This window comes from Scyliorhinus torazame, chromosome 14 (genome assembly GCF_047496885.1).
Source record: "Scyliorhinus torazame isolate Kashiwa2021f chromosome 14, sScyTor2.1, whole genome shotgun sequence".
NCBI lineage: Eukaryota > Metazoa > Chordata > Chondrichthyes > Carcharhiniformes > Scyliorhinidae > Scyliorhinus > Scyliorhinus torazame.
The window spans coordinates 73,113,967-73,127,616 of record NC_092720.1 but is presented as its reverse complement, the minus strand read 5'-3'; the positions used below and the strand labels follow the sequence as shown (position 1 = coordinate 73,127,616).

At 50.2% G+C, this 13,650-nt stretch overlaps 1 protein-coding gene across 3 annotated transcripts in view; it reads right to left on the bottom strand.

Moving 5' to 3' along the window:
• Positions 1–13,650, bottom strand: part of LOC140389808 (PEX5-related protein-like) — a 273,485-nt gene that overhangs the window by 70,096 nt on the left and 189,739 nt on the right. For all 3 annotated transcript variants that reach the window (XM_072474344.1, XM_072474345.1, XM_072474347.1), the window contains one exon: positions 10,788–10,911. In XM_072474344.1, coding sequence (XP_072330445.1) covers positions 10,788–10,911 — 124 coding nt within the window. The remainder of the gene's footprint in view (positions 1–10,787; positions 10,912–13,650) is intronic.

Genomic DNA, 13,650 nt, shown 5'->3' with positions numbered 1-13,650 from the left:
CCGATCCTGGGCTGCTGCTGCTGCTTTCTTTTTTCCATTCCATCTATCTTTCTGCGAGGTATTCGACGAACGGCTGCCACCGCCTGGTGAACCCTTGAGCCGACCCCCTTAGAACGAACTTAATCCGTTCTAGCTTTATAAACCCCGCCATGTCATTTATCCAGGAATCCACCCCCGGGGGCTTGGCTTCTTTCCACATTAACAATATCCTGCGCCGGGCTACTAGGGACGCAAAGGCCAAAACATCGGCCTCTCTCGCCTCCTGCACTCCCGGCTCTTGTGCAACCCCAAATATAGCCAACCCCCAGCTTGGTTCGACCCGGACCCCCACTACTTTTGAAAGCACCTTTGTCACCCCCATCCAAAACCCCTGTAGTGCCGGGCATGACCAAAACATATGGGTATGATTCGCTGGGCTTCTCGAGCACCTTGCACACCTATCCTCCACCCCAAAAAATTTACTGAGCCGTGCTCCAGTCATATGCGCCCTGTGTAATACCTTAAACTGAATCAGGCTTAGCCTGGCACACGAGGACGACGGGTTTACCCTGCTTAGGGCATCTGCCCACAGCCCCTCCTCGATCTCCTCCCCCAGCTCTTCTTCCCATTTCCCTTTTAGTTCATCTACCATAGTCTCCCCTTCGTCCCTCATTTCCCTATATATTTCTGACACCTTACCATCCCCCACCCATGTCTTTGAGATCACTCTGTCCTGCACCTCTTGTGTCGGGAGCTGCGGGAATTCCCTCACCTGTTGCCTCGCAAAAGCCCTCAGTTGCATATACCTGAATGCATTCCCTTGGGGCAACCCATATTTCTCGGTCAGCGCTCCCAGACTCGCGAACTTCCCATCCACAAACAGATCTTTCAGTTGCGTTATTCCTGCTCTTTGCCACATTCCATATCCCCCATCCATTCCCCCCGGGGCAAACCTATGGTTGTTTCTTATCGGGGACCCCCCCCAAGGCTCCAGTCTTTCCCCTATGCCGCCTCCACTGTCCCAAAATCTTCAGTGTAGCCACCACCACCGGGCTTGTGGTGTAGTTCCTCGGTGAGAACGGCAATGGGGCTGTCACCATAGCCTGTAGGCTAGTCCCCCTACAGGACGCCCTCTCTAATCTCTTCCACGCCGCTCCCTCCTCCTCTCCCATCCGCTTACTTACCATTGAAATATTAGTGGCCCAATAATACTCACTTAGGCTCGGTAGTGCCAGCCCCCCGCTATCCCTGCTACGCTGTAAGAATCCCTTCCTCACTCTCGGGGTCTTCCCGGCCCACACAAAACCCATGATGCTCTTTTCAATCATTTTTTAAAAAGCCTTCGTGATCACCACTGGGAGGCACTGAAACACAAAGAGGAATCTCGGGAGGACCACCATCTTAACCGCCTGCACCCTCCCTGCCAGTGACAGGGATACCATATCCCATCTCTTGAAATCCTCCTGCATTTGTTCCACCAACCACGTTAAATTTAACCTATGCAATGTGCCCCAATTCTTAGCTATCTGGATCCCCAGGTAACAAAAGTCCCTTGTTACCTTGCTCAATGGTAGGTCCTCTATTTCTCTACTCTGCTCCCCTGGATGCACCACAAACAACTCACTTTTCCCCATGTTCAATTTATACCCTGAAAAATCCCCAAACTCCCCAAGTATCCGCATTATTTCTGGCATCCCCTCCGCCGGGTCCGCCACGTATAGTAGCAAATCGTCCGCATACAAAGATACCCGGTGCTCTTCTCCTCCCCTAAGTACTCCCCTCCACTTCTTGGAACCCCTCAACGCTATCGCCAGGGGCTCAATCGCCAGTGCAAACAATAATGGGAAGTCTTACAACACCAGGTTAAAGTCCAACAGGTTTGTTTCGATGTCACTCGCTTTCGGAGCGCTGCTCCTTCCTCAGGTGAATGAAGAGGTCTGTTCCAGAAACACATATATAGACAAATTCAAGGATGCCAAACAATGCTAGGAATGCGAGCATTAGCAGGTGATTAAATCTTTACAGATCCAGAGATGGGGTAACCCCAGGTTAAAGAGGTGTGAATTGTCTCAAGCCAGGACAGTTGGTAGGATTTTGCAGGCCAGATGGTGGGGGATGAATGTAATGTGACATGAATCCCAGGTCCCGGTTGAGGCCGCACTCATGTGTGCGGAACTTGGCTATAAGTTTCTGCTCGGCGATTCTGCGTTGTCGCGGGTCCTGAAGGCCGCCTTGGAGAACGCTTACCCGGAGATCAGAGGCTGAATGCCCTTGACTGCTGAAGTGTTCCCCGACTGGAAGGGAACATTCCTGCCTGGTGATTGTTGCGCGATGTCCGTTCATTCGTTGTCGCAGCGTCTGCATGGTCTCGCCAATGTACCACGCTTCGGGACATCCTTTCCTGCAGCGTATGAGGTAGACAACGATGGCCGAGTCGCACGAGTATGTACCGCGTACCTGGTGGGTGGTGTTCTCACGTGTAATAGTGGTATCCATGTCGATGATCTGGCACGTCTTGCAGAGATTACCATGACAGGGTTGTGTGGTGTCGTGGTCACTGTTCTGAAGACTGGGTAGTTTGCTGCAAACAATGGTTCGTTTGAGGTTGCGCGGTTGTTTGAAGGCAAGTAGTGGGGGTGTGGGGATGACCTTGGCAAGATGTTCATCGTCATCAATGACGTGTTGAAGGCTGTGAAGAAGATGACGTAGTTTCTCCGCTCCGGGGAAGTACTGGACGACGAAGGGTATTCTGTCGGTTGTGTCCCATGTTTGTCTTCTGAGGAAGTCGGTCCGGTTTTTCGCTGTGGCGCGTTGGAACTGTCGATCGATGAGTCGAGTGCCATATCCCGTTCGTACGAGGGCATCTTTCAACATCTGTAGATGTCTGTTACGCTCCTCCTCGTCTGAGCAGATCCTGTGTATACGGAGAGCTTGTCCATAGGGGATGGCTTCTTTAATGTGTTTAGGGTGGAAGCTGGAGAAGTGGAGCATCATGAGGTTATCCGTGGGTTTGCGGTAAAGCGAAGTGCTGAGGTGACCGTCCTTGATGGAGACGAGTGTGTCCAAGAATGCAACTGATTTTGGAGAGTAGTCCATGGTGAGTCTGATGGTTGGATGGAACTTATTAATGTCATTGTGTAGTCGTTTCAGTGATTCTTCGCCGTGGGTCCAAAGGAAAAAAATGTCATCGATGTATCTGGTGTATAACATCGGTTGAAGGTCCTGTGCGGTGAGTAGGTCCTGTTCAAACTTGTGCATGAAGATGTTGGCGTATTGGGGTGCGAATTTGGTCCCCATGGCTGTTCCGTGCGTCTGAATGAAGAACTTGTTGTCGAAGGTGAAGACGTAGTGATCCAGAATGAAGCGGATGAGTTGCAGAATTGCGTCTGGAGATTGGCAGTTGTCGGTGTTGAGTACTGAGGCTGTTGCAGCAATGCCGTCGTCATGGGGGATGCTGGTGTAGAGTGCCGAGACGTCCATTGTGACGAGGAATGTTCCTGGTTCAACTGGTCCATGGGTGCTGAGTTTCTGTAGGAAGTCCGTCGTGTCGCGACAGAAGCTGGGTGTACCTTGTACGATGGGTTTCAAGATGCCCTCGATGTAGCCAGAGAGGTTCTCACACAGGGTCCCATTGCCTGAAACGATAGGGCGGCCTGGTGTGATGGCCTTATGTATTTTTGGGAGGCAGTAGAGATCTCCAATGCGGGGAGTACGTGGGATGAGAGCACGTAGGGTGCTCTGAAGATCTGGATCCAAGGTCTTGATCAGTCTGTTAAGTTGGCGGATGTGTTCCTTGGTCGGATCTGCGGGTAACTGTCTGTAGTGTTCTTGGTTGTTCAGTTGTCGGTATACTTCTTTGCAGTAGTCCGTTCTGTTCAGTACGACAGTGGCCCCCCCTTTGTCTGCTGGTTTGATGACGATGCTGTGGTTGGTCTTGAGAGCGCGGATGGCATTGCGTTGTGCTTGGGTGACGTTCGGGGTTGTCTTGTGAATGCGACTGATGAATCTGGCATTGACGCGACTCCTGACGGCTTGAGCATACATGTCGAGTCTAAGGCAGCGGCCTTCCGGAGGGGTCCAATTCGACTCTTTCCTCTTCGGTTGCCGCACCGCAGATCTCTCGGTCTGCTGTTCCGGTTCATTGGTAGTCTGCTTGGGTTCGCTGTTGGCCTCTTGGGGTCTGTGGAAGAATTCCCGGAGCCTCATTCGCCTGATGAATTCCTCCGTGTCTGCCGCGAGACTGATGGGGTCCATTTTGGTGGTGGTGCAGAAATTGAGCCCTCTGCTGAGGACTTCGATTTCGTCTGGTTGAAGGGTGTAGTCTGACAAGTTGACAATAGATTTCCCTGTATTGTTTTCTACTGTGACACCGGGGGTGGCTTGGTTGCTGCCGGTGGTGGATGCCAAGTTTCTCAAGCTTTCTGTTCTTGGTATGCATATAGGTGGCATAGTATTGTTGTCTCATCTGTTTGGCGGTGTTCCGCAGCTGGTCTGCTGCATCCTGAGCGCAAGTTGAGACTATGGCCTCTATCTTGGTTTCCAGGTTGCGTCGTCTGCTGTAGAGCTGGCGGACGAGGTGGTTGAGGAGTGTGAGAGAGGTGCGACGGCAGAGTCTCTCAGCGAAGTCTGTGTTGTAGGTCGACTTGAGTGGGTTTGTGATCTGTAGCCCTTTCGGGATCTTGTCTGCTTTCTTGCATCTTTGTAGAAACTTAATGTCAGTGTCTATATGCGCGATCTTCCTGGAGATCCTCTCCACTTTGAGCCGGCAGTTTGCGGTGTCGATGGTAGCCATGATGTGGAGATAAAACAATACAGGGAAATCTATTGTCAACTTGTCAGACTACACCCTTCAACCAGACGAAATCGAAGTCCTCAGCAGAGGATCAAAATCGAAGTCCTCAGCATCCCCATGACGACGGCATTGCTGCAACAGCCTCAGTACTCAACACCGACAACTGCCAATCTCCAGACGCAATTCTGCAACTCATCCGCTTCATTCTGGATCACTACGTCTTCACCTTCGACAACAAGTTCTTCATTCAGACGCACGGAACAGCCATGGGGACCAAATTCGCACCCCAATACGCCAACATCTTCATGCACAAGTTTGAACAGGACCTACTCACCGCACAGGACCTTCAACCGATGTTATACACCAGATACATCGATTACATTTTTTTCCTTTGGACCCACGGCGAAGAATCACTGAAACGACTACACAATGACATTAATAAGTTCCATCCAACCATCAGACTCACCATGGACTACTCTCCAAAATCAGTTGCATTCTTGGACACACTCGTCTCCATCAAGGACGGTCACCTCAGCACTTCGCTTTACCGCAAACCCACGGATAACCTCATGATGCTCCACTTCTCCAGCTTCCACCCTAAACACATTAAAGAAGCCATCCCCGATGGACAAGCTCTCCGTATACACAGGATCTGCTCAGACGAGGAGGAGCGTAACAGACATCTACAGACGTTGAAAGATGCCCTCGTACGAACGGGATATGGCACACGACTCATCGATCGACAGTTCCAACGCGCCACAGCGAAAAACCGGACCGACTTCCTCAGAAGACAAACATGGGACACAACCGACAGAATACCCTTCGTCGTCCAGTACTTCCCCGGAGCGGAGAAACTACGTCATCTTCTTCACAGCCTTCAACGCGTCATTGATGACGATGAACATCTTGCCAAGGTCATCCCCACACCCCCACTACTTGCCTTCAAACAACCGCGCAACCTCAAACGAACCATTGTTTGCAGCAAACTACCCAGTCTTCAGAACAGTGACCACGACACCACACAACCCTGTCATGGTAATCTCTGCAAGACGTGCCAGATCATCGACATGGATACCACTATTACACGTGAGAACACCACCCACCAGGTACGCGGTACATACTCGTGCGACTCGGCCAACGTTGTCTACCTCATACGTTGCAGGAAAGGATGTCCCGAAGCGTGGTACATTGGCGAGACCATGCAGACGCTGCGACAACGAATGAACGGACATCGCGCAACAATCACCAGGCAGGAATGTTCCCTTCCAGTCGGGGAACACTTCAGCAGTCAAGGGCATTCAGCCTCTGATCTCCGGGTAAGCGTTCTCCAAGGCGGCCTTCAGGACCCGCGACAACGCAGAATCGCCGAGCAGAAACTTATAGCCAAGTTCCGCACACATGAGTGCGGCCTCAACCGGGACCTGGGATTCATGTCACATTACATTCATCCCCCACCATCTGGCCTGCAAAATCCTACCAACTGTCCTGGCTTGAGACAATTCACACCTCTTTAACCTGGGGTTACCCCATCTCTGGATCTGTAAAGATTTAATCACCTGCTAATGCTCGCAGTCCTAGCATTGTTTGGCATCCTTGAATTTGTCTATATATGTGTTTCTGGAACAGACCTCTTCATTCACCTGAGGAAGGAGCAGCGCTCCGAAAGCTAGTGACATCGAAACAAACCTGTTGGACTTTAACCTGGTGTTGTAAGACTTCGTACTGTGCTCACCCCAGTCCAACGCCGGCATCTCCACAACAATAATGGGGACAGAGGGCATCCCTGCCTTGTCCCTCTATGGAGCCGAAAATATGCAGATCCCCGTCCATTCGTGACCACGCTCGCCATCAGGGCCCTATACAACAGCTGCACCCATCTAACATACCCCTCTCCAAAACCAAATCTCCTCAACACCTCCCACAAATAATCCCACTCCACTCTATCAAATGCTTTCTCGGCATCCATCGCCACTACTATGTCCGTTTCCCCCTCTGGTGGGGCCATCATCATTACCCCTAACAGCCTCCGTATATTCGTGTTCAGCTGTCTCCCTTTCACAAACCCAGTTTGGTCCTCGTGGACCACCCCCGGGACACATTCCTCTATTCTCATTGCCATTACCTTTGCCAGGATCTTGGCATCTATATTTAGGAGGGAAATAGGTCTATAGGACCCGCATTGTAGCGGGTCCTTTTCCTTCTTTAAGAGAAGCGATATCGTTGCTTCAGACATAGTCGGGGGCAGTTGTCCCCTTTCCTTTGCCTCATTAAAGGTCGTCATCAATACCGGGGCGAGCAAGTCCACATATTTTCTATAGAATTCGACTGGGAATCCATCCGGTCCCGGGGCCTTTCCCGCCTGCATGCTCCTAATTACTTTCACCACTTCTTCTACCTCGATCTGTGCTCCCAGTCCCACCCTTTCCTGCTCTTCCACCTTGGGAAATTCCAGCCGATCCAAGAAGCCCATCATTCTCTCCCTCCCATCCGGGGGTTGAGCTTCATATAATTTTTTATAAAATGTCTTGAACACTCCATTCACTCTCTCCGCTCCCCACTCCATCTCTCCTTCCTCATCCCTCACTCCCCCTATTTCCCTCGCTGCTCCCCTTTTCCTCAATTGGTGTGCCAGCAACCTGCTCGCCTTCTCCCCATATTCGTATTGTACACCCTGTGCCTTCCTCCATTGTGCCTCTGCAGTGCCCGTAGTCAGCAAGTCAAATTCTACATGTAGCCTTTGCCTTTCCCTGTACAGTCCCTCCTCCGGTGCTTCCGCATATTGTCTGTCCACCCTCAAAAGTTCTTGCAGCAACCGCTCCCGTTCCTTACTCTCCTGCTTCCCTTTATGTGCCCTTATTGATATCAGCTCCCCTCTAACCACCGCCTTCAGCGCCTCCCAGACCACTCCCACCTGGACCTCCCCATTGTCATTGAGTTCCAAGTACTTTTCAATGCACCCCTCACCCTTAGACACACACCCTCATCTGCCATTAGTCCCATGTCCATTCTCCAGGGTGGGCACCCTCCTGTTTCCTCCCCTATCTCCAAGTCTACCCAGTGTGGAGTGTGATCCGAAATGGCTATAGCCGTATACTCCGTTCCCCTCACCTTCCGGATCAACGCCCAGCACAAAAAAGTCTATTCGCGAGTAGACTTTATGGACATAGGAGAAAAACGAGAACTCCTTACTCCTAGGTCTGCTAAATCTCCACGGGTCTACACCTCCCATCTGCTCCATAAAACCTTTAAGTACCTTGGCTGCTGCCGGCCTCCTTCCAGTCCTGGACTTCGACCTATCCAGCCCTGGTTCCAACACCGTATTAAAATCTCCCCTCATTATCAGCTTTCCTATCTCTAGGTCCGGAATGCGTCCTAGCATCCGCCTCATAAAATTGGCATCATCCCAGTTTGGGGCATATACGTTTACCAAAACCACCGTCTCCCCCTGTAGTTTGCCACTCACCATCACGTATCTGCCCCCGTTATCCGCCACTATAGTCTTTGCCTCGAACGGTCAGGCTTTTCAAGTTACATTGGAAGTCCAACCCCAGGAGTGTAGCCACGCAGAGATGCGGCAGGACATAAAGGTGGAAATTGTTGAACTTCCTGCCTTGGACCGTGAGGTTTGCTAGGCAGAACCCCTTTATCTCCACCGAGTGTGACCCAGAGGCCAGGGAGATTCTCTGGTTTACAGAGTGGGTAACAAGTGATAACAAGCGCCTTACCGTGTCGGGGTGTATAAAACTTTCCGTGCTCCCAGAGTCGATCAGGCAAGACGTCTCGTGGCCGTTGATGAAGACCGTCATTGTTGCAGTTGCGAGTGTCCAAGGTTGATTTTGGTCCAGAGTCACCGAGGCCAGGTGAAGCAGTTGCGGGTTTTGATCGGGCAGCGTGCTGTCGGCCGAGCTGGGGGCTTAGGGCCCCATCCAAGATGGCGCCTCCCATGGGTTACACATGGTGGTCGGAGATGGACAAAATGGCGGCGGGGACGGACAAAATGGCGGCACCCATCCGTCCAGCGTGGAGTCCGGGGGGCAAGATGGCCGTGCCCGTGGGTCGCATGTGGCCCAAGGATAGGGGGGTGGCAGTGAGTGCTGGCCGCCTGGGGCCCGAAGGGAGGGTTGCCGCGGCAGTCCGGAGTCGCTGGAGACCGCGGCCACGGCTCGTGCCTGGCAGACCCCCACAAAGTGGCCCTTCTTGCCGCACCCTTTGCAGGTGGCGGTGCGGGCCAGGCAGCGCGGGCGGGGTGCTTCGCCTGCCCGCAGAAGAAACAGTGGGGCCTGACGGAGTTAGCGGGCCGTCTTACGGCGCAGGCCTGCAGGAACAGGGGAAGGTCTGTGGGGCTGCCGCTGCGGGATGCCATACAGCCTAGGGGGCCACAGCGTGGTCGGACGCATAGGATTGCGTGTTTCTGGAGGCAACATCCACGGACCCTGCCAGGGCCCGTGCCTCTCGAAGTCCCAGGGTGTCTTTTTCCAAGAGTCTTTGGCGGATCTCTGAGGAGCTCATACCTGCTACGAAGGCATTCCGGATTAAAAGTTGTGTGTGCTCGCTCCCCGAAACTTGCGGGCAGCCACAGTTTCTGCCCAGCACCAGTAGCGCACGGTAGAATTCCTCGAACGATTCCCCGGGGCTTTGCCGTCTAGTTGCAAGCATGTGACGTGCGTAGACCTGATTTACAGGGCGGATATAATGTCCTTTCAACAGTTCGATCGCGGCATCGTAATCCTCCGCCTCCTCGACGAGGGTGAAGGTTCCAGGGCTTACCCTTGAGTGCAGGAGATGTAGTTTCTGTTCTTCTGAGGGGGTGCCTCCGGCCGTCTCGAGGTTGCCTTTAAAGCACACCAGCCAGTGCTTAAATATCGCTGCCGAGTTCTCTGCGTGCGGGCTGAGTTGTAGACACTCCAGTTTGATTCGGAGATCCATCCTTTCAGCTTAAGTGTAGTCGATTAAATTGATGCACGATCAATTACAATCAAAGACGAGGTTGTATCATAACTGAAGGCTTTAATCGACTAGAACTGTTCCCCAGCAGCTTCGGTACAGAAAATGAGGGCTGCTGGGACGGCACCGGTTCTTATACCCCGCCTGTCCGGGCGGGGCTCCGTACCAAACAGCCAATGGTGAACTCCTCGGTTTAACCAATGGTCTTCAGCCTCTCGGACTGTAGTACCTGATAATACCACATTCATCCCCTGTTAAAAAAGAGTCCGGCGGGGGTGGTGGCCAGTGGTAACAATCTCATTTAACATGGTATAATCAGATATGGAGGTACCGTGATACCTCCTTACAGAGTTGTAATACCTGATAATACCACAGTTCGTGACATGTTATTTTCTGCCCAAGTGTGTTTGGAGTAAATGGTCTGTACCCCATGTATTTTACTCTGGAAGTTTAGGTATTAGTTGTGTGTTATGATTTGTTAATGGCAGAGAACAGCAGTGCAGCTTTAAGATCATAGCGGGCTCAGCCTGGTTATGGACACTGCTACATCCCCGTGGAAGCAAGAACAAGTGATGGGGAGAAGCCCACATTGCATCATGCACCCTGGCTGCATATAGGTCAATGGATCTTTGGCTACCCCACCAGATTTTCTGGTCGCCTGCGACGGTTCCCAGCACAAGTGGGACCAGAAAATCCTGGCCACCATCTTGCATAACATTTTTACAGTGCAAGACTGATTAGTTAGGATTGATGTGGAGATGTCGGTGTTGGGCACAGTAAGAAGTCTTACAACACCAGGTTAAAGTCCAAAAGGTATGTTTACAGTCACTTCATCAGGTGAGTGATCTGTTGGACTTTAACCTGGTGTTGTAAGATTAGTTAGGAGGCAGACAATGGGAAACCATCTCTTGAGTAATATTGTTCATTCCTCACTGAAGTTGTAAATGAAAGGTTCTTACTAGCGAAGGAAGAGGTAGTGCACAGATCCACAAGGTGGCGCAAAATGAACGGCATACCAGCCCTTGAGCAAGTTGCCACTACTAAATTGATTAGTATAGAAGGTGCTATTTACCATGAGAATTCCTGGGAGGCTGCCCTGTTGGAACGCCTCCTTTCTGGAACCCATTGATCCTCAGGATTCTTCGCACTTTGCAGATTCACTTCTTCCCATTTCTCTAAATGTGGGGGCACACTGACTGAACAAAGATTAGAAGAAACATTGTTATTGCTGTGGAAATAAAAAGTATTTAGCTTACATTCTGCTGTTGATTGACAATAAATTATAAATTCTTCAGACAGTAGACAACTTGGATCTTTCTTTCACCTTATGCAAGGTAATTGAAACTTTATTCATTTGATAAAAATAGTTTCCCCTCCCACTTAAGGAGAAACGTTAGTTACCAGTACAACTTACTGGTGGTCAACTGAGCAAAGCTGAGGGCAGCACAGTGGCGCAGTGGGTTAGCCCTGCTGCCTCACGGCGTCGAGGTCCCAGGTTCGATCCCGGCTCTGGGTCACTGTCTGTGTGGAGTTTGCACATTCTCCCCGTGTTTGCGTGGGTTTCGCCCCCACAACCCAAAGATGTGCAAGGTAGGTGGATTGAACACACTAAATTGCCCCTTAATTGGAAAACAAAAATTATTGGGTACTCTAAATTTATTTTTTAAAAACTGAGCAAAGTTGGTGTCAGTCAGCAAATCCACTGACATTGAAATTAGAATTTCGATGGCACGGTGGCGCAGTGTTTAGCACTGCTGCCTCACAGCACCAGGACCCAGGTTTAATTCCGGCCTTGGGTGACTGTGTGAAGTTTGCACTTTCTCCCTGTGAGTTTTCTCCGGGTTCTCCAGTTTCCCCTCTCAGTCCAGAGATATGCTGCTTAGGATGGACTGGCCATGCTAAATTGTTCTTTAGTGTCCAACGATGTGCAGGTTAGGTTACGGGGATAGTGCGGGGGAGTAGACCTGGGTAGTGCTCTTTCGGAGGGTTGGTACAGACTCAATGGGATGAATAGCCTCCTTCTGCGCTGTAGGGATTCTATGGATATTGTATTTCTCCTTCAAAGTTATGTCCAGAAACCCAGAAACTTCCTTTCTATCATTTTGTGAGACAACCAGTCAGTTTTGTGAATAATCAATTAACTTAATTATAGTTATGTACTCCTTGATAGAAAGCTGCTTAAAATTTCTATGATAGAAAATTGACAACATTGTAATAAACATAGTTAATAAAAAAGGCTGCTTGTAATGCATTTTTCTTGACATAAGAACCACGTAGCAATATTGCATCACACACTGTGAATTATCATTGAAAGAAACAGGATAGAAGCACCAAGGTTAGCAGTAAGTAGTAAAATTCTTTAGAAGAACTCAAAAATTAAGAATCAAAATAACTATCGCAGTAAGAATGGGCAATGCTGCAAAATGTAGTTTAATCACGTCCCTCAATTACAGATTCTTCATAAAAACCAAGATGTGCCATATATTTTTCACAGAAAACGACAATAAAGGGAATCTACATGGCATAAAATGCAGCAATTTCATCCTGACAGAAGAATTTTAAACGATAATATTGAAAAAGTAAGTTCGTCGCTGTGCTCAATGTTGAATGTAAGAACTACATGAAAAGGTATATAAAAGGACCATCTAAAATGTCTAAAGACACTCCAGTGTGATTAACAATGGAGTAGAAAATTATTCTAATTACATGTTTTCCAAGTAGAAAACAGAGGCAAAAGAAAATCAGCTTTTAGGTTTGACATCCCATGCCTACACAGAGCCGTAAAGTGGCTTTCCCAGGCATTCTGGACAGTTGTATATGTGCTAATTAGGGAGCTTACATCGATGGTGCTCTGTGTAAAATCTGATCTTGATGTGCTGAGCCAGTCCAACACCAAATTCTTCAGCGGTTCCCGACTGCTTTCCTGAATTCACAGTGGGGCCAATCATCCCATCCCCCAACCATTGTCCAATTGTCAGTGAGGCAAGAAGCCCATGTTCCCTATCGGCAATACACAAGGCATGCAGGGCATGGCAGGTTCTAACAGCTATCACATAAATGTTACTGACATCCAATGCTCAAAGCTTAAGGCACTGTTTCAGAATAAGGGTCAGCTCTCAATTAAAATCGAGATGAGGAGGATTTTGTTTTTCCAGACGGTCACTAATATTCAGAATTCCCTGTCCCAGAGAGCACTGGAGGCTGGGACATGGAATATATTCAAGGGGGGGGAGGGGGGGGGGGGGGGGGGGGAGAGGGAGAGTGGCACATAGGTAATAAAGTGCAGTTTAAGGTCACAATCAGGTCAGCCATAATCTCAATCAATGGCAGAGGAGGCTGGAGGGACCAAATGACTGCCTGCTTCTATTTCCTACGCCCTTCATTTTGGCATTGCACATGTTCCACTCAGACCAGCCAAAAATGCCGTTGAGTTTCTTTGACATCATAGATATCAGTTTTAATCAGCTGGGAACCCTCTGTACTGATGAGCTTGCCTAATCTGAAGATCTTGCTCACATCGATCCAAGCCAAAAAGGGACCACCAGGAGAGCGACAGCAGGGCACTCAGTCTAAAGCTCCATTTGAGGTTACTCTATTTTCGTTTTCTTTCAATGGGGGGGGGGGGGGAGGGGTGGGGGGCTGAAAATGCAGCCCCATGTACAAGAGGCATCTTCTCAAAACGGTCATTCTCCCCCTTTAATCCCCCCCTCCCGGCCTGTTGAACTCAGTCCCCATCTCCCCTTCACTATGGACAGACCCGAACGGAACTGGGCTCCCTGCCGTGGTGGGACTGCCTCTAGTCCGAACAGTCTTCAGCACACACACTGGTGCTGGTGGGACACTCTCTAAGGCAGGAATTCTACCTGAAGTAGGGACAGAAATCTTGCCTTAAAACGCTGAACACGGCTCCCATCATTAAATGGCTACGGGGCAGC